A 21,273-nucleotide genomic window follows, 5' to 3' on the forward strand; every position below is an offset into this window, starting at 1 on the left:
GACAAGGTAGATGGATTCACATCTGATTTTTGGAGATAATTGGCTGATTTCTATTTTTATTAATCCATATACTGTATGTTACAGATGTTAGTAAATACAGTGCTGGAAGTCTTCCTATCATGTATGGACTAATGTTGTTTTGGCACATTGAGTTGTCTCTCTCTTCTTAAACATTGATTGTTTCTTAGACTTGATGTGTTTTTTATACAGATGTAACCCGTCTATGTTCGTCTCAGGTCGACTGCTTCACGGGAGACGCATTCAGTTTTACTGTATTTATTCTGACGAGAGGAAATCAAGTTGGTGGTTAACTTTAGTCCAGAAGCTTCTGCCCCACAGTTACCGACGGCAACAGGAAAAAGGGGGCGGAACAATCAGTTACTGGTTGCTATGGTAACCACCAACTGTCAAGAGCAGCGTAACTGAACTTAAAACACCAATGTCTGGAGAAACAACTTGTTGACTAAACAAGATAAATTCAAAGAATAAACAAATTTTGACAAACTTATAATATTGATAAAATAAAACTTTGTAACACGTACATACTGTACATGCAGAGACTTGAATAAACCTGAACCTGAAAGTTTTTGACAAGAAAACGACCAAAGGAACAGTTCAGTAGCCCTGCAGCGGAGGACACTGCTGCTGCAAAAAAAAAACCTTTAAAAACTCACAGGAAACTAAAATCAGACAGTATGAGGCATCATTTACACTAAATGAATGTAATAATTATTGAATTTTTTCCCCCAAAAGTCAATGTTTCTTTACATATTTTGTCACATTGTGTTGTGTTTTTGCAAAAGGTGTTTTTCTCTGACCAGACGTTGAAGTGTGGGAACCCCTGTTCTAAATTATGCAAACCTCATGATAACACAAGTTATCTTTCTCTGGGTGAAAATATCCTAAATAACTGAGAAACTATTTCCAAAAACCAGCAAGTTAGTCAAGCTACTGATTGGCATTAAACTGTCAAGCTCTGCTTTGCTATCTTGTCAAATATTCTTGCGATTTGTCCGATTTTACGCAGCAGCTGAAGACGTTTCATGTATTATTCAGTCTTTTCACCATCCTTAATTTATTCGCTGCAGTAGGAATTATCACTGAAAAGCATGAAGTCTGCAGAGGGAAGATGAGTTTTATTATTGGCTGTCATATCCCTCACGGGGAACCCAGGCTGTTCAGGAAGGCTTGCACAAACAAACGGACACGCACTTTCAGCATTCTCCAACCTTCCTATCACCTCGTTACCACCTGTCGCATCGTTAGCCGCTGGGCTCCTTCACAACGGTCAGGCTGCACAATCGCTGCTGGAGCTGCTATCTGTGTCTTCCTGCTCTAATTGAAAAACGGAGCATGTGTTACAGTAAGCGTGTGGCGTGTTTAAATGTCAGACTGCATGTTCTTTAAGCGTGTTGTAAAACTAATTGTATTCCCTTGTAATGAAACGCGCCTGAGGCTGTTGCTCCTCCTTGTCCAACATCTTGACTGTGAACCTGTAATCCACAAGAGGAAAGACTCTACCACCATGCTCACACTGCGGTGCTTAATTTTCCTTGATGCTACGTGTAAAACTCATCTGGTAATATTTTAAAGATATAATGGTGACAATTGTAGAACATAAAAAGTACATTTCCACTCATTTTAGAGCCAGAAAATTAAAAATAATCTTGTATGAGTCATTAATGTGTTATGATCTAGCTTCTTATTGTTTCTCTAAGCAGATTAACTAAATAAAACTTTAATAATGTGCTGTTTGGACCAACAGAAGCAAAAAACACCTGTCTAACATTAATATGTTGAATAAATGTGTGGTTCTTACTGGGAACATACAGTAGAAATATGATGGAGTGAGCATCTTGGGTTTGTGTGCTTAGCATATAGTTTCTCTGGTAATATAATGTTTTTATGATTATTATTTGCAATCCCCTCTGTCAGTTCAAAATGTCTGCTGATTGTGATTAAACAAGTCAATTAGTTAAATCTTTTGCTGCATGTTTACCCACAATAATTAGCATCAAAATCAACTTTTCTCGTGTCTGAGCCAAATGAATGGCAATTTTTATATCAGTAATTTAACTTCCCTCCATCTATAGCATATGCAGCATTAGCTTAAACTGATGTTTTATGAAAGCTGATTGTAGACAGATTTTTGACAGTGATATTACTGTACTGTAATAAACTCTTACAAGGTAAATAAAACTATATTTTATGAAGCAGCCTTCTTTTCACAATCAGGTCTAGAGGCTCAATAAGGCACCAAATGGAAGAAGTTATCCGTCCCTTTGTGAAAACATCTGGGGAGCAGTTAGCTGAATGTGGGTTAACGTAACATAAACTAGACGGCAGATCTACGATGATGCATTTAGATTAATTAGTTAACCTTGATTAAATGATTTTATTTAGTTCAGACTAAATAAAAAAGAAAAATGATTACAGAAATATAGGCTTAGTGAAAAGCCTACATGTTTAATACTTGCCAATTGAATATGTTGTATTTTCCAATTTTGAAATGGCAACCTTTGAAAATAATAAAGGTTCATAGGAACATATCTAACACATTCTTAACTTGTTTATCTGTAGATGAATCAATTAAAGTGAAAAATATTTATTTTCTGTCTTTCACAAATTAAAACTGCCTGCATGTGTTTGACTTGGTCAGGATGGTTGAGTCTGTGTGTATTTAGTAATTTCTGCTTTGTGAATCCAGTGCAGGAAAAAACACAAATGGACACTAAATTGACTTTAAAAAAAATTAATTGCAGGACATTGCATTGGTTTGTGAATTCCCTTCTCTATTTAAAAATGTTGTTAAATCTTGTCCAATCCATCTCTGCCATGCTTTAAAACACAAAGTTTCCAAAATTAATCAGAGTTCAGATAATCAATAAAGGTAGGACTGGGTTTCTAAGTGATAAACTTGCTCTGTACTTAAAACACCTTTATTATTTCAGTATAAAGTAGACGGAGAAGCAGACCCACCATGTTTCTGTCCTATCTCCAGCAGAACTGGCTCTCCAAGCTCAATGGTGAAGGTTTTGTTCTTCTCATACTCTTCATCGTCAATAATTTTGACCTCAATGACCTTCCTGTTAATGAGGGGATAGAAAAAGACGTTCAGTGAATGTATGTTAATTATGCCTGCAGCATCGTTAGAAGAAGTTAAAAAGCAGCCAGAGGTCTCCTCAGATCACACAACTTTAAGTAATAATTAAGAATATAATTGTCTCTGGTTTAGCAGCTATTAGGTCGCTTTGCAAAAAAGACTGAAGGCTCAAGTTCATGTTGACAGTTCGATACTGTGTACTGAGTATGCTAATATCTGACTCCCGGGTCCTGAAAGATTATTTTCTGAAGCTGCAGTGCATGGCGGCGCTCAGCTCAGCAGCCATTGTGATGTTCTTTCAATTAGAGTCACCCTGAGGCCAAGTCTAAAATGCAGCGCAAGGAACTTTGGAAAAAACGTGTGCAGAAACCCAACCTTAACAAGGAAAGTGGAAAAAAAGAGAGAGCTGTGAAGATGAGCAAAAAAGTAGCTCCAACCGCAGCGGCAACAATATCCCAGGTGGTGAGAGGTAAATGGGTTCTGTACTGAAATATGGATGAAGATAAACCCCAAATGTTTGGTATTTACGGTGGCCCTGAAGGGCCAACAAAGTGAAAAAGCCACAACTAAATCTGTCACAGTGACAAATTTTGCTGGATGATAAATTGTCCCAGAAGTTATTGCAATAAACGATAATATTGTTGTTTTGACACCATTTTCAATCAATATAATGCCATAATAACACATTCCCAAAGATCAATAAACTTTAAACTCTAATGAACATTTAACACTGCAATTGGAAGACAATTTAAATATCCAAAATAAATAAACAAGACAACAGAAACAACAAATACAATGAATTATGAAGAAGCTAGTTGAGACCAAAACACCAGACTGAAAACTTTTATCATCCAGTCATATGATGGATAGACCATAGATTTTAACTAATAAAATTCAAAAGATAATGTATATTAATGTTATTTTGTTAGAATGTTTATATTAATGCAGCTTTACGTAAAATTGTGATTCTTACGGATAATTTCCTCCAATATGGTTGAAAATGTTCAGGAAAAATATCAAAGTAAAAAGAAATGTTCAAAAATGTAAACAATGAAAGACAAACATTAGAAAATAATTGTAACAAATACATTTTTAAATTACTATAATAAGTCAATGAATAATAAATAACTAAATAATAAATTACTAAAAGTATTTACATTGTGCGTTGCAGTTAAAGCACAACTGAGAAACCAATTAAGTTGGTCTGTCACAATAACAAAACTTACTAGACAATAAATTGTTCCAGAAATTATTGATAAATTATAATGTTGTATTTTGAGACAAATAAAAACCCACACACAACCGAAACCATAAATAAAATGGATTATGATGTTTCTATAAACAAGGTAGCTCTTCAGAATTATTAATAATAAAAATTGAAATTATTAAGCTCATTTTAATTCATCCATCCATCCATCCATCCAGTTTCTGTTCACCCTTGTCCCTAATGGGGTCGGGAGGGTTGCTGGTGCCCATCTCCAGCTACGTTCCGGGCGAGAGGCGGGGTACACCCTGGACAGGTCGCCAGTCCATCGCAGGGCAACACAGAGACATACAGGACAAACAACCATGCACACACACACTCACACCTAGGGAGAATTTAGAGAAACCAATTGACCTGACAGTCATGTTTTTGGACTGTGGGAGGAAGCCGGAGTACCCGGAGAGAACCCACGCATGCACAGGGAGAACATGCAAACTCCATGCAGAAAGACCCCGGCCGGGAATCGAACCCAGGACCTTCTTGCTGCAAGGCAACAGTGCTACCAACTGCGCCACTGTGCAGCCCTCTCATTTTAATTCATCATGCGATTAATCAATGTTTTGCGTTTTGCAACAGGCTTGTCCAAAATCTTTATGCTCACAGTAAAGGGACTCTTATATCTGAGTAGAAAATAATTTAAGAGCTGTTACAATTCATAATCCAAACAAAATATATTTGACATCTTTTTTTCACTTTGTAGAGCCTGCAGGGTCGTTTCTGTCTGTTTCCCTCCACCAGACAGTTTCCTGAGATCTTCACTCTAAAGCTCTAAATAGGCTTTGGTTAAAAGACTAGAAACATCTCATTGTTGATGTAAGAAAGGGGTGTCCAAAGTGTGGCCCGGGGGCCATTTGTGGCCTTTGGACAGATTTTTTGCGGCCCCCAACTGCAGATAAAAAATTATACAAATTTGACCCATGGATGCATTTGGAGAGATTTAATTTGTAAATGGGGTAAAATTACCAAGATAATGTGGCTTCATTCATAATCTTACAAAGCATTTGCCTTTTTATAATTTATAAGTTTTAACAAAAGGGAAAATAAAATTTATCCAGATTTTTTTCAGTAAAAAAATCTGGATAAATATTTACTGCATATTGGTTTGTTTTAAGAATCCCTTAATTTGTCATATGTAACTTTCTAACTCTCTCAGAACCAGAATTGTTGTTTTTTTATTAGCTGTAGCAGTAATTATGAATCATAACAAAAATAAACACTAATAAATCTAGTGAAACTCCATACATCATACAATGTGATAACTAGAACATTTTCTATGGAAAAACATCAGTGCTTAGCAAAAGTTTGGTATAAAAGTTTCTAAATACAATATCTTGTTTTTTCAATTAATATTGAGTGACTTCACAATTTTATTCTTCTGTGGACAGAAAGAAAAAAAACGTTTGAAGGAAGAATCAAAATGAATATTTAATGAAATCCACTAATTGACTTCACTGGAGAAACAGCTTTTACCAAATGTCAATTTAAAAATTATGGAATCAGATTTTTCACTTCTGTATTCAGAATTGATTGTATTAGACTGGATGTAATTAGATTAGTATTGGACTGGTTTGTTTTTGTTTATAGCTTCCTGTGATAAATTTTGTTGGTTTGAAAAGGATTAAACTGATTGAGTCTGGGGAGAATGCCTTGGTGCAAAACTTGAAAATTGGTTTATGGCGTTTCTGAAAGGTGGGATATAAAGTAAGAAACACGAGGAACACCGACTGTAAATCTTTCTGAAGTCCGGTTTTTCTGGGAGTCAAACAACTACCAACTCTCATTCTTTTCCCATGATTTTTAAAGTCCAAATCTATTAAAATTTGTTAAAGCTGGTCTTTGTTTGGAAATCTCTGAATGTTTTGTGGCTCAATTGTGCTGCTGCAAAACCTCCCACAGTTTACTCACTCTCCAAGAAAGATTGACACATTAACTCAACATTAAATACATCAGCGTTGTACTAATCACAAAATCTTATTTGAATGATGAAAACACTTTTTCTGAAATAAAGCATGTAGGTAAAAAGCTGTTACTAATTAGTTTTGACGTTAAGCTAATGCTAGCTTAATTTGGCAGTTAGCTTCAGCTAGCAAACAGCACTATTCCACATTCATTACAAAGAAGCACTAGCCTTTCTTTGTAGACAAAATCATATATTTAAACAACAATAAATACATTTTATGATAAACCTGTGGCCTTTTTTTTGTGCTAATCAAAGTTTTGACTCTAGTTTCTTGCTAACTTAATTAGCTGGTTAGCCTGAGCTACTAAAGTGCCTGGAGGTTGAAATGATCTTGAAATCGTTTATGAATTAAATAAGATGACTTCTATAAAAACTGATACATTTAATTATCTCAGCTTCACATTTTTTCACTAGAGCTAAAAGATTTTGCAATGACAGGTTTAATTTGATCAGAAATTTCTTTGAGTGTAGAGACATATTAATTCAGCATTGGGGGAAAATAGTTGTATTCATTGAATGTGATTTAACTTGATCAGGTATTTCTAAAATTCATAATTCCAAAGTTTTCGCTTTAGTTTCTTTTCCTGGGTAGTTATGCTGCTGTTGAAGTAATTTGATCAAAAGTTGATTTTATTGCATTAACTGGATGCATTGCATAATAATAATATATCAAACTTAAATGATACTTTTTAGGACACTCAAAAACACTTAATGATAAGTTATTGTGCATTTTTGATTTTATACTGTTTCTGTTTCCAATATTTTCTCCTCTACTAGGGAAATGTGTCTAGAATAGAAACTAATGAAGATTTATGAGCAATTATCCAGAAGTAGGATTTGAAGAAAAGAGGAGAGATAAAAACTTTTTTTAAAATTATTTTAAATAATGTTTTTAGTAAAATGTAAAGCAGATATTGAGGGAGACGAAAATGCGAGACAGGAAGTGAACAAAGATGCCTGAAGACGAGCATGACTAACGCGCCGTTTCTGCTGAGCGTTACGACTCGGTACACACCGAGCTGATTCAGGGGGACAACCAAACAGACAATGTTTTTCTGAGGACATTCACTTCATAATTCATTTATTGGATCTTTAATCTGAGCGATATTTCTTACAGAGTCAAAATCTCCAAACTCATCAGATCCATTCTTATAAAGCGACTGTGTAGAAGAAAGAACCAGACCAGCGTGTCCTTATTTTACCCCAAGTGGTCCAACACCCAAGCTTGTCCTCAATACAACACACAGTGACTGCAAAACAAATTATATAACAGCATGAATGCACAAACTTCCCTGTATTTACTTCATTCTCGTGTTTATATGAGCAGGCAGCCGTCGCTGCACGGTGACCTGAACATCTACATACAAACAGTTCAGCTTACAGCACACAAACAGGTGAGCATGAAAACACGGCTCCCACTCAACACCTGGACGATTACAAACATTATTCACCCAGCGGAGCAAACTGCATGCAAAACACACAAATGTATATGCAGAGAACGCTTGTTTACGTCTATTCCCACTTCTCTGCTCTTTACTTTGCAGAAATAAATACACATTCATGCATTTTATACGCAGCACCGCTGTTAACGATGCATGTGCAACATAAACGGTGTTAAAGCCTTTAGCGACAGTTGGGGAGCAGGTTGTTGTTTTAATATTAAAGTACAGACGAATTATGGGTTCGTGAACTAATTGGTCAGTGTGTCCCATTTTCTCCCACTTTTATTGAGGTGTTGGAAAATAATATGTCGATCACTCACAGCGCTTCCAGGAATCATTCAGAATTTAGGATTTGAGGGATTTAGCAGATTATCTCCTCACTATCACCACTGAGGATTATGGTTGATCTCAGACATAGAGAGGCATAACGTCAGTCATTGGAGCAGAAAAACTTTACTGAAATATTCTCTAAAAATACATTTGATGCATCGTCTAAGTGTCTAAATAACGGTTTAGCATCAAAAACTTTGGTCTACTGCAAGGTTAAGAAAATTTTGTTTGTTTTGGACAGAACAATCAATCTTCATTAATGTCTTCCAGATTTATTCCTAAAATAAATCTGGAATAAAATGTATTTATTTTATAACCAAATGATGCAGGATAAGCAGAAATCCCTTCTTGGTCACTTTAAGACATGATCTTTTCCTTGAAGCAGTCCCACCACTGCTGATGAAGCCAAAGTTTCTTTTTCTTTCTCCAGTGTATTGGCTGCCAGAGCTGTCAGGTCATTTGTTTAAATTGTACCAGAAAGGCTCTGCTTCAGTTCGTTTTTAGCGATGCAGTACATCATGGAGGTGCAGCTGGCGCTAAGGAGCAACACCAGACTGTTTTCAACACCTTTTTGAATCTATTTCCTGAAGCGATACGGAAGTTTTTAAGGCAACAAGAAATGACAAGAGGCACTAAGTGCATATTCTGCACAGTTTTGGCTTAAAAGATTTGGTTTTAGGGATGAAACAATTAACTGTGATTAATCAATTGTGGAAATTAACTAATTAAGTTAACGATTAATTGGTTAAATCGGTTAAATTGGGCTACTTCAATAGCTTGACGTCAGGTTGGGGTTTTTTTGGACGCCCTTGCTGTAACCACTGCCATTTTTACTGATTTACATTCTAACAACTTCAGCAAATAAAGTCACTAATCAGGAATAAAGGGCCCAGAAATTTGGGAAACTTTAATTAGGATGAAGTAACAGAAATGTTGTTGGCCTTTCTTAGAATCATGTCTTTCTATAACACATACTGTGATATTTTCAAATTTCCTTAAGTATTTGTGTATTTTGCAGAGTTGTAATACTTATTTATCCAAACTAATCTTGCAATAAAAAACAAAATGTGTTTAAAAAGTTGCACTTTGACCTCAGTAGGAGCGCCTCTGCCTTGTAGCGTTAGCTGCCTTTAAGTCGATTTGGTGAATATAGGGCATTATAACACTCAGTGTAGCAACTCGTCATTAATAATTTCTCAGAAACCTCACTTCTCTCCAACCTTTACCTTCGCCTCTCTCGCCGTCTCATCTTCCTCTCGTTTCTGCCTTGTTGCTTTTTGACATCTGCTCCCTGGAAAGTTCTTTTGTCAGGCTCAACGCCTCGGCCTGTCAACAGTCTGACGCCAAACACAGACGCGCCGACATACTCCGCCGGGTTCGGTGAACACACCGCTGCTGCTGCCAGAAATAGAATTTAAAACCCAGAGCAAAGGAAGGTATTGCTCACTAACTGCTTCGGACAGGATTTTTAATTTAGTGTAATGGAGAAGTTGTCCTTGTAGTTGGATTGTTGCTCTAAAGTTTGTTGCTAAGAGATTGACTGAGCGACAGCCTGATTTGATTAAGTTGGGACCTCATTGCATTACCTAATGGACGAAACCTCTCCTTACGTCTTTATCTTTAATCGCTTTCCTTCCCAGGCTCCTCTGGGTCCAGTTCTACGTTTTGATTTGCAACATCAGACACATTGTTTTAAATGTTAATAAGAAACAGCATTTTCAAACAGGGCATCTATGGGAGCTGCTAAAACCAGCCAGTAATTTCCTTGAGTAAAGGCTGATTTATGTGCCTGCTTTATTCTTCTTCTGGTGAAAACCTGGGCTGTAAAAAAGATTTAAGAGCAATACTTCAAAAACAATGCAGCACGTCTAGTTTACTGCCTTAATAAAGTGAATAACAAAGAGATGGGAAGTGGAAAAATTTATCAGCAAAACTGGAACAAAGACAGCAAATAATTCGCTGCAGTCATGGTAAAAAGAAAACGCAACCTTTTTCAGATTATAGGTTTTTATCTCCCAGGACATAATAAAAATTACTGTCACTATTAAGGTAAAAATGACCTAAATATAGTCAAAAAAGAGTAAAATATCTTAGAAAACTAAGCGTATGTAACAGTATTTAAATGGGAAAGTATCAGCGAGGTGCAAATGTAGGAGCTTTTTGGGTTTGGAGATTACAGAGATTTAATACGACTAATAATAAGTGACCTAAGACACACGTGTCAAATTCAAGGCCCGCGGCCAAATTCGGTCCCCTAGAAGTTTTTATGTGGCCCTCTAGTCTCTGGAAATAGAACCTTTTATGTAACAGTTGTGTGCTTAAATATGATTTTATCAATCAAAACAGCAGTTTTACTTGTATTCTGCCAAATTAGATCAAGGCGAAGAGATGCTTAATGCTATTTAATTTCAAGACATTTGTATTCACTGTTATTGTTTTCTGTTATTCATATTTTAACAGTTTGTTTTTGGGTAGTTTTATTAATACATTTGGCCCTTTAAGGACATTCTTGATCTTGAAGTGACCCAAAATGAAAATGTATTTGATATTCCTGCCCTAAGAAAGAGGTTCAATTGTTACTTTGTATCAATCTGGGAAGGCTTACAAGGCCATTCGCAAACAACTAGAAGCGCAGTAACGTCAGAAAGATACAATGCAATACATGGTTAAAGTGATACTAACCCCGCTGTGAAGGCATAAGCCCCGCCCCGAAGTGGGCGGGTCCTATATACTCTGGGGGCGTGGCCAAATGTGGAGGGGTGAAGCAGCACTGTTAGCCACATTTGTTGCTAATCAGATTCTCTAGTGACTGTTTAAAAAAAAAAAAAAATCAAGCAACTTTTTTGTGCTGGAAACTTTTACGGTAACAACTAATCCTGCTGCAATAAGCAATTTATTATCAGAATTTTCATTCTGATATTTGTTGAAGGGCATTTTGTTTACAGAGACTTTATAATCCATTTTATTTATGGTTTTGGTTGTGTGTGGTTTTATTTACGTTTAACTTGGATAATTAAAATATCTTCCATTTGCAGTGATAAGTGTTTTATACAAAATTAAAGTTTATTGGATTTTGAGAACTTGCCTTTTTATGCCGCTATCAGTCAATTCATGGCTGTGATGTAAACGTCCACCAGACTAAGAAATGTTTAGATGAATCTCAGAAATCTTCTAGAAAAAAAAGGAAATACGGTAGTTTGAAAAGTCAGAAATTTACTAGAAAAAAGTTCTGAAATTTTGAGATATATCTCAGAAAGTTTCTAGAAAAAAAACCTATTGACTTAAACAAAATTTTGACTTTTGGAAATTTTCTGGATTTCAAATATCTAAAATGTCTTTTTTTTTTTTGAAAGTCAAAACTTTCTAAGTTTACTTTCCAGGAAATTTCTGAGATTAATGTCAGAATTTGAGGTGTTTCGGGGTAAATCTGCGACTAAATGTACAAAAAAAAAAATCTGTCAAAATTTTTAGTTCCTTGAAACTAGTTCCTTAGTTTCAAGGAACTAAGAAATTTCCTTTCTGATTTTTTTCTATCAATTTTTTTGACTTTCCAGGCTCAGAAAATGTAAAAAAAAATAAATAATTTTCAAGAACATTAGAAGTTTTTTGGGGAAAAAATCCTCCTTCTTCTCTAACTGCTATGGTTCTAATACATATATTTCAGCCTCAAAAGGAACAACGCCTGTTTTAATAATGTGGAGGCGGTTTTACGTCGAGGCTGAATGTGCGATCAGGCTTTTGCTGCAGCAGCCATGTTTCTGCTGATCCTCTTTGATTGAAAGCAGCACAAACAAAACCTTTGGAGTGAAGCCAGCAGAGAGAGAAAGAGAGATAAAACGCTCTTAAGGGGGGAGATATTCCCTCTCCTAATGATATCACGGATTCATAATGCGGAGCTGTACATCTCACACACTTTGTCACCCACATACACACTCCTGATAAGTCGTCTCCAGCTGTGCTGAGTAATAAAGTTGCACTTCAGATGTGGATGGGAAAATAGAGATGGATAGTTTAACAGAGACGATTGAGAGAGACGGATAAAAGACGTGAACATGGAGGTTTAGAAAAGGTGAGAGAGGAAATCTGTGTGTTTACGTTTGGATCCAGTTATTACCAAGTAAAACCAGCAGAAATAAACTTAAAGAAAAACAACGATATTTTATGAACTCTAATCCTAATTAGTTACTTTTCTTCTGTTCTAAGACAACAAACAAAAGAAAAAGTTGAGAATAATAAACGTGATGACGAGTCCGGTCACAATAATAACGTTTTCTGGATGATAAACTGTCCCAGAATTTATCACGATAAACGATAATATCGTTGTTTGGAGATCTTTTTCAAGGAATATAATAACAGCATAAAAATGCAAGAAAACATTCTCAAAGATCAATAAACTTTAACTTCTGGTTTAACGCTGGAACTGGAAGACATTTTAAATATCCACAAACAAAAAAAGAAAACAAATAAAGTGAATTATGAAGGAGCTAGTTGAGACCAAACCACCAGACCTTTATCATCCAGTTTTTGGTATGAAGAGAAATAATAAATTATGCAAATGGAAATTATTGAGCTTGTTTTAACTTATCATGGGATTAATTGATTTATTGCGACACATACAGAAAGGTGTCGAGGATTAAATTATGGAGAAAGCGGAGAGATGGTGTATGAAAAATATATTAAAACAGAAGAAGGGAAGCTGTGAAGGAAGGAGGCAGTGATTTAGGTAGGAACAAGTCCGAGTGATTAGAAACGCTGAGAATATGAAGTTTACCGCAGAGAGGAAGTGGAGCAGATATCAACCATGCGGTCATGAAGCGACGGCCGAATGAGGCGACGCGCGCAAATACGCTTTCATTTCTCCCCTGATCATCATCCGCCCTCACAGCTCCTTCCCTCTCTCCACCTCTCTCTCCTCTGCACATCACATCCAATCAGCTTCGTCCGCACGAACGAGGCCGGCGATGTTCAGCCGCCGAGCAGGAAAACATGACATGCGACTGTTCACGGGGGTGACACAGAGGGAAGCGATCCGCAGATGTTGTTTCTGCTCCAGTTTTGGAGGATATTTTCCTCTGATGTGATTATGGTTTTCGTCAGGAGAGAATAAGAGGAAGCGCTGCTCGTCTGTGTGGGTCCGCGTCCTAATTGAAAACGTTGCATCCTCCCACGCCTCGTTTTTATCTCTGATGTTCGTGAACTGACACTTGAGGAAACGAGCCCAGCATCAGCGATCATTAAAGAGAAACGGGATCATTGATTTATTTGTTTTGTGTTTTTACGTGAAAGGTCCAGTTTGAGGAATCAGGCTGTGTTTGAACCACCTAAATAGTTTTTAATTAGTGATCTGGTGTCCTGTTGTTTTGGTTCTGGTTTGTTCTGTTTTGGGTTGAATTATTGCATATTTGGACAACTATTCCTTCTAGCTCTGCCGCTGGAAGGATTTCTGTTGCTTTTTTGACTTTCAGACTGTTACGATGCGTAACCGTGGCAACAGTGTGCTGTTTTTACACCTGGAAGCGGCTAATTAGCATCTTAAAATCTCAAATCAGGCCTAACCTACGACCCCGAATCCCACAGGAGTTGAAACGGAGCTTCATGGGGTCAGAGCAGAGAGAAGGAAGATCAAGACATCTTTTCTTTCTCAGGCGACGTTCACACTGCAGGTCTGGAAACTCAATCCAGATTTTTTTGCTGAAGTCTGATTTCGTTTTCTTTTTTTTTGTGAACGGTTTACCTCCCTGAAGCGACCCCAGCGTGCAGAAGAAGAACGTAGACGACTCACAGCAGCAGCACATTGTCTATGGAAATAATAATATCTTCACTTATAGACTGATTTTAAAAATTCGGAGCTGATCGTATCGTCACAAGTTCATAACACAAAGGGAGCTAAGAAAAAGAAAGCACAACTGATAGCGATGGCTTTTTGTGGAGTATTGACTGCAGGTTCTGTAGAGTCTGTTGGATCTGTAGTTCGAGCCAGTAGTGATACAGACTTCTTTTATTTTGATTAAGCTAATAATAATAATTTTCAGCCATTGTCTGGCTTCTTCTGGTGCAGAATTATGACATAAAAGTCGGATAAAATGTGAGCTGACTGTTCTGACTGCAGACACTGGAAACAATCGGAAACGTATCCGAACTAGTATCAAATACGGAAGTGGCACAAATTGGAAACGGGCCGTTCAGACAGCGGTAAAGCAGTTTGATATAGGACACAAATGTGGAAGGTGAAAGAAAGATCACATGCTCGACTGTCTCTGCCTGACTTATTGACCTTATGAACAGACAGGGATTTAAAAAGGAGCGGCAAAAGCAAGTGAGGTGGATTAGCAGTGTATCATCTCGGCTGCCCAGAAACTGAGCACAAGAGTCACGAGACTGTCATTCAGCAACAGTCTTCAGGCAGAGGCTTATTGAGATTCATTGCTATACTGACTGCTTCAGGAGATACGTCCTGCCCACAGCTTCACAAAAAGTCCTGTGGGCAGAACATGTCTGCTCAGAGTGGATATGTGAAGATGATTAAAACGACAGAGTCTCACTTGGTGCACAAACACCATCGATTTCTGCTCTAGAAACCACATCATTGTTGTCTTTCCAACATCAGTCTCCCTTTGCACTTTCTATCTTCATTAAACTTTTAATGCTGCATAAATAACCTGAAACCAAAGCCTGCGACACAATTTTCTCCTTTATCTGCTGCATGATATAAAACAGACTATTTATACAAGCTAACTTACAGCAGATGGAACATTAACAGAGTTGATATTCATAAGTGTTTAGTAGGAAGTCTCGTGAAGCTGAGAAGGTGAAGAAGGCCAAAATGGTGTCTTGTTTTGATTGATTTACATTCGTAATCAGTTGTTGTCAAAAAGTTTAGCAGGCTTTCTGTCCGTTATGTGTTTCTAAAAATTCAAACGTTAAGTCTGCCTGATTCAAAGCATTTCTGCCTTAAACACAAACCCTTTTAGTAGCCATAAATTAGATATTATAGACCGTTTTCCACTGAGTTGATGGATGCAGGAAGAGTTGAAAATATCTGAAAGTAAATTTTTGAGAACAATCTGCAGTTCTCAAACTGTTAACTTTCTGTGTCAGAAAAGTTTCAATTAATGACCAAATCAGAGAATAACTGGGGGGGAAAATGACCAAAATCTTGAACAAGAATAAACCAGGAGAAAATATTTTTCTTAAATAAACTGTTATTACAGAGCAGCTAAATATAAAGAAATAAACAATCAATAGGAACATCCTGTGCTCTTCCATTCATTCTCTCTTCTCGTTTGTTCTCATGTTTGTTTTAATGCTCATTGTGAATTTATGATGTAGCTGAATAGAGCGCTAGCTAGCTGTCACAGCACAGAGGCTAACGGAGCTTCAGCTGGGCGACTTCAGACACCGAGCGACTCAGATGTTGTTTATCTTCTTACGGTTCCCTCAGCGTCTTGCCGTATGATTAATTTATCAGTTTGTTTTCATGTTTCATCCCATGATGCTTCAGTTTAAAGCAGAAACCAAACATCCAGCGTTGAGACACATTCAAAATGTCCCCCTCGTTTTTAACCGTTTAAAAACACAGACGTTTAATTTACAGCAGGTATTTATAAATGGACAATTTTTTAAAAAGGGAATCTTTAAAAAACAAACACGGGCAGGATAGAAGAATGCAAGGAAGGACAGAGGAAAGAAAAGGAAATATTAAAGATGGATACAAGTGAGGATGGTGGAAAGAAGCTAGGAAGCAAGGATGAAAGAATTAAAAAGGACGAAAGAATGCGAGGAATGCAAAAGAAGGAATAATGAAAGGAGAAAGTGATTAGAGAAGGACACAAAGAAGAATGGAAACGCTATGGTAGAGAAAAAAAGAGAGGAAAGACAAAAGGAAGATAAAAAGAATGAAGAGGGAAGGACGTACAGAAGGACACAAAGGAGAGAAGCATAAGGAAGAAACAGAGGAAGGAAGCGTTGTCTTCTCTTGCGTGTTAAGTTTGAACCGTAGCTGGTTTTAACCCTTTCATGCGTGAATTATGATACTTTATGTCAGGATTCCAAAGTGTTTTTGATTTTCTCATGGCATAAAAAAGGTGGGAAAGAATTTTGTAAAATAATTTTCTTGGATTTTTTTTAGGTGATCAGTTTATTTTTCTTAAAATACAAAGTTATTTAGAAAATCCATCAGTAGGATTAGTCTTTAAAGGTTACTTGATGTCACAATATTTTTTTTTTACCTGCAAGAGTAGAAGGAGGGACTGGATATTCCCGAGTCCATTTTCCCTCTGTCCGCCATATTGGATTTAACAAAACATTTCTTGCACTTGCAGTGGATGGCCAGTAGTTGGCAGTGTATAGTATGATGCACTAGTGTCCATGTCAGAGATCTGTGTGCATTTATAACATAAAAAGCCTTAAGAAACACAGGGAAACGGTTTTAGATGCTGTCTGCTGCAGTGACCGCTATGCATGAAAGGGTCAAAGTGTGAGTTAACGTCAGGAGCATGAAGGGCTTTCAGAATCCGGACTTGCTGAACTCTTCCCTCATGTTTACATCTCAAGGTGAAAAGTTAAACATCCTGCTCTCCCATCTCCCTCTGTTACCACCCAAGGAGCCACCAGTTGGTTTAAGCGACTGTGGCCCACATCTCGTTGTTTCCCTCCTCGCCCTCCGGCTGGTATTTGCTCCAGTTTCCTGTTCCTGCCCTTCCCTCTCCCAGCAGCCCATCCATCTCTCCCCACCTCCGACTTTTCTGTCTGTTCAGTCGTCCTGCAGAGGTCTAAACTCATTCATCTTGCTCCGATCCCTCCATCGTTGTGCGTCTCTCACAGTGAAGCCAACAGTGTGTTTATAAGCAGGGCTTTTAAACGTGAACGGGCTATACTGGTTCTGTCTGGTGTGTGAATGTTAATGCAATTGATCCAACAGTTTCCCATCTGAATGTCTTAATTTAAAAGCCGTTTTTTAAATAAAACATAGCATTAGTATTATAAGACAAAATGCTGCAGTTTGATGTTGGAGGTTTTTTTTTTTTTTAGTTCTTACAAGATCAGCTGTTGGAACTTTAATTTTAAACCTCACAGAGATTTGCAGCTGCAAATAAACCAAATGAACTATGGCAATGAGACAAAGATTAAGATGTCTGGCCACAACGACAAGAAGAACATTTAGTTCGGAAAACTAAACACTGTGCCAACTGTAGAGCATGGTGGTGGCAGCAGCATGCTGTGGGGCAATTTCTCTGTTAATGGTAGAGGTGCAATGCACAATGCGAGTGGAATAATTTAGGAGGAAGTCTCCCGAAGTCTTCAACTTTACCTCAAATTTTAAATTTTGCACCCCGTATTTCTTTTTAAAAACCATTGATGTAGCTTGTTGAATCGTTACTCCATCTTGTAGACAAAAACAGCGCAACCAAATCAATGATAAATCAATAAAACACATGAGACTGGCTGCAGACAGCTGAGCAATTATACAACTGTACATCTTTGAAAAGCATTAGAATAGCCTCCTGCACAGCCAACAAGACTGCAACAAGTGGTTTCTGGATGGCAAGTCAACAACAAAGCACTTGTTTTTTCCAGCAGCCATTACAGGGTGCATAGAGCGGTAACATCAGCTGACCAAACGTGCTATAGCTCAGCTTATGTTGCTAGGTAACCGGCTGGGCTCAGCTGGGGTTGCTAGGTAAAGCATTGTGACTTAACAATTGGGAAGGTTTTGAAATGGCTCATTTTCCAGACACCAAAAAAACATGAACTTATTGCCAAAAACTGCTGGGTTTTTTTTTTTCTTTGTGTTTAGATTGTTTTTTAGAAGCAGTTGAGACTCAAGTTTAAGGTACAAACTCATGCAAAATGTGAATTACGACTAATACTTCTCCTTTAACATGCATATTTTACTTTACTGTCAATTAGTTGTAGGGAACTTTTAGCAGTTTTTCTATTTTTAGTTCAGTAAAAATTTGTCTCCCACCTAATATCCACCTTGATATTTCCACTAGATGATCATTAAAACCAGAAGAATTGTACTTTCTGACCTTTTTTTGGGGACATTTCTGGAGAACAAACATGCGCCGCTAAAGGTTTGTGCAGGAAAATTTGTTTCTGTTGAAAGTTGGGTTCAGGTAACCTTTTTAAAAGAGCCGGCCAAAAATGTGCTAAATGCCATTTCTTTCCTGGAACTGCAGAAGAGTCGAGCTCACCTCCGATGATAAATACAGACAAGAAGGAGGCAGGGAGGGAAGAGGAAGATGATAAAGTAAGGGGTGGTAAAGATGAAGGGCAAATTTTAAGAATTGAGAAGAAGCTGGGAGAGCTTGGAAGAGGTGAGAGGGGACGGATGAATGAGCAATAAAATATAGAGGGGCGATATATCATCCCAGGAAATGATGGGGTAGATAGACAGGAAATGTGATGGCACAAATAAAGAAGAAGGTGGATGATGAATTGAGCAAAGGAGGGCAGAAAAAAGAGAATAATAGAGAGAGATGGAGAGAAGAAGAAGGAGGACAGTAGTGGAGAGTTTGGTGAAGAGGAGGGTGAGAGATGCAAGTGGAGATGAAGAGCCTGCATGAGTCACATCGTCTCTTCCACAAGCCATTAGTGATTTAATCACTCTGACATGGCGGGGTGTGCCTGTGTGTGTGCGGATCATACCAGATTACCCTAAGGTGCTGCAGTCAGGAGCTGGCGCATCACTCTCCCACAGCGCCGTGCGTTCATGCCACAGCCCAGTTTACCCAGAACACACCAGGGTGCCAGGTTCCCGCGGAACGGTCCACAGTAGAGTCTTGCATGTAACCCTGCAGATGATCTGCTGAGCCTGATGACCGCCGCCTGATTTACTCCTGAGCTCGTTCTGAACGACGGGTCTGCAGCTCAGCAGCAGCTTAATGCCTCATTTAGGCGTCGCTTCTGCTAGATACGCTCATTAACCTGAACTCCATTAATTTCCATGGAGCTTTGCATGTTTGTAAACCTCTGGCTGGTATTTTGAGACGGGAATGTTAAGTATGTTGTAAAGCTTAGGCTTAGTCCAGTGAGGTCTTTGTAAAACAAATATCTCCACCACATTGTTTTAATAAATGATATTATACACTTGGGATCGGTTTAAGGAAAGTTTTCATCCACATGAATCCACACAATTTCACCTCTGAGCGTTACTTTAAAGGGAAAGTATTACTCAAAATTCACATTTTTCACATTATTTTATTTCCATTTTGGTCTCCACTGCTTTTAAAAACAACCCTAATGCTTCAATAAACCACCCAGCCGCGTTTTGACAATAAGTTATTGTTTTTTGGTGTCTTGAAAATCAGCTGTTTCAAAAACCTCCAGATTAAGTCACATTCAGCAACCCAAGCTGAGCTCCAGCACATTTGGTCAGCTGGTTTTACCGCTGTATGTGCTGTAAAATGGCTGCTGGAAAAGACAGGTATTTTATTGTTGACTTAGCATCCAGAAACCACTTGCTGCATTCCTGTTGGTTGTGCAGGAGGCTCCACTTCTGCTTTTCAAGGATGCATATTTATATAATTGACACAGCCATTTTCACGTCAGAGTGTAAACGTTGAGTTGGGGGGCGTGGCCAGCAGCAGCTTATTAGGAATTAGGATTTAAAGAGACAAGAGCCCCTAAAACATCTCATTATGAAAGGAGCTCCACAAAGTCTGAACTGACCAGACTGAAATCTCAAAATCTAATAATGATTTTTTACAAAGAAATATAAAAAATATGTTTTGTATAGCCCATGGCTCTGTCCTAACCTATTCAAGGAAGAATAGTAGGTCAAAAACACATTGGGGCAGTGAAGCTAAAGCCTGTCAGCCAACCAGGTTACTTCAAAACTACTTCCTGTTAGGAATAAAGCATGAAGCCAGGAGGTTCATTTTTTAGGTTTAAATACTTTTAAGCAGTGTAATAGAATAAACATTTAATAAAACATAAGACAATGTAGATTGGGAATTGTGTCAAAGCATGTATGTGGATGTATTGGTGCATTATGTGTTGGAGAGTAATTCGCAGGACCCCAAATCTTATGTTTTCCAATGTATATAGGCAAACACTAATGAACCTACATTTTGATCTGAGTTTTTATAAATGTTATTGTTATATTATAGATGTTTTCATGTGGATTAAAGGCCAAAAAGCATAAAAATGTGTTTGTTATCCCAGATATTCGGCTACATGTGGACCAGGTCTTAGTTTGTCTGTATCATTTGGGTCAATGTTCTGATGGACCAACAGCAGTAAAGCTCAACGTAAAGAACCATAAATCACATCTAGTACGACCTTAAGACCAAACAGTGGAAATGGGAGAAAAACGCCTTGAAATCCATTTTCCCATCAACTCTGACCAACTTCTCTGTCCCTGCTTAACACGAGCATCACCACAGCTTGATGCTGCCACCACCATGCTTTACTATGTGATGGTTGGTTCAATGTGCATTGTGGGTTTCAAATTATGTAATATAATTTATTTGTTGGCTTTTTAGCCCATTATATTGAACAGGCACATGAATATTCTAACATGGTTTTAATTACAAATCTTTGATAATTATTGAGTCACTAAGTAATATTTCTCATTAAATTGAGATTAGGGATTAAGGATTAAAAAATGTTTGCTTCTTCCTACTCCTTTTCAGACAGAAAAGTAGTGAAAAACAAATTATTTTGTTTTTGGTTATGTATGCATGTTTTTTCTTGTTTTTAAAAACCTTTTTGAAATAAATTAATCAAATCAAAAATCATCTATTATTCTTACCAAACCTTCATAAAGGCCAATTATGATAAGTACAAGACTAAGGATGAAGGTTCCTGCAGCTTTTATTACATTCTCACTTTAAATATTTGATGTGGTTAAACTGAAACAACCTTCTGAAATCTGCCGATGTGTCTTTATGGCTGTAAGAAAAGTTGCAGTCAGATTAAATAAACAGGAAAGTAGCAGCACAGCTGACACACCCTGGAGGTTCCTCGTTGGCCTTGTTGGTCAGTGAACCCAGTGCTGAGAGTTTTAATGTGGTCTGGGCCTGGCGGGGCGGGGGGCAGAGGAACTGCGAGGCCTGAGGCAGACGGGGAAGTAAGGAGGCACAGAAGGATGAGGGGGAGGCGGCCTGTTGCCGCAGCTCTCGGTGGGTCTCCGAGCCGTGATTACAGGGTGTGTGCAGTCGGCGGGGGT

The 21,273-nt window shown here is 37.8% G+C and overlaps 1 protein-coding gene across 3 annotated transcripts in view; it reads right to left on the reverse strand.

The window, feature by feature from the left end:
- The window catches only part of slc8a4b (solute carrier family 8 member 4b), a 114,719-nt gene that overhangs the window by 17,971 nt on the left and 75,475 nt on the right, over positions 1-21,273 (reverse strand). For all 3 annotated transcript variants that reach the window (XR_003598159.1, XM_028038465.1, XM_028038466.1), the window contains exon 12: positions 2,980-3,086. Coding sequence is in view for 2 of the 3 variants with exons in the window: in XM_028038465.1 (XP_027894266.1) it covers positions 2,980-3,086 (107 nt within the window). In the remaining variant the exon portion in view is untranslated. The remainder of the gene's footprint in view (positions 1-2,979; positions 3,087-21,273) is intronic.

Source organism: Xiphophorus couchianus, chromosome 14 (genome assembly GCF_001444195.1).
Source record: "Xiphophorus couchianus chromosome 14, X_couchianus-1.0, whole genome shotgun sequence".
Lineage (NCBI taxonomy): Eukaryota > Metazoa > Chordata > Actinopteri > Cyprinodontiformes > Poeciliidae > Xiphophorus > Xiphophorus couchianus.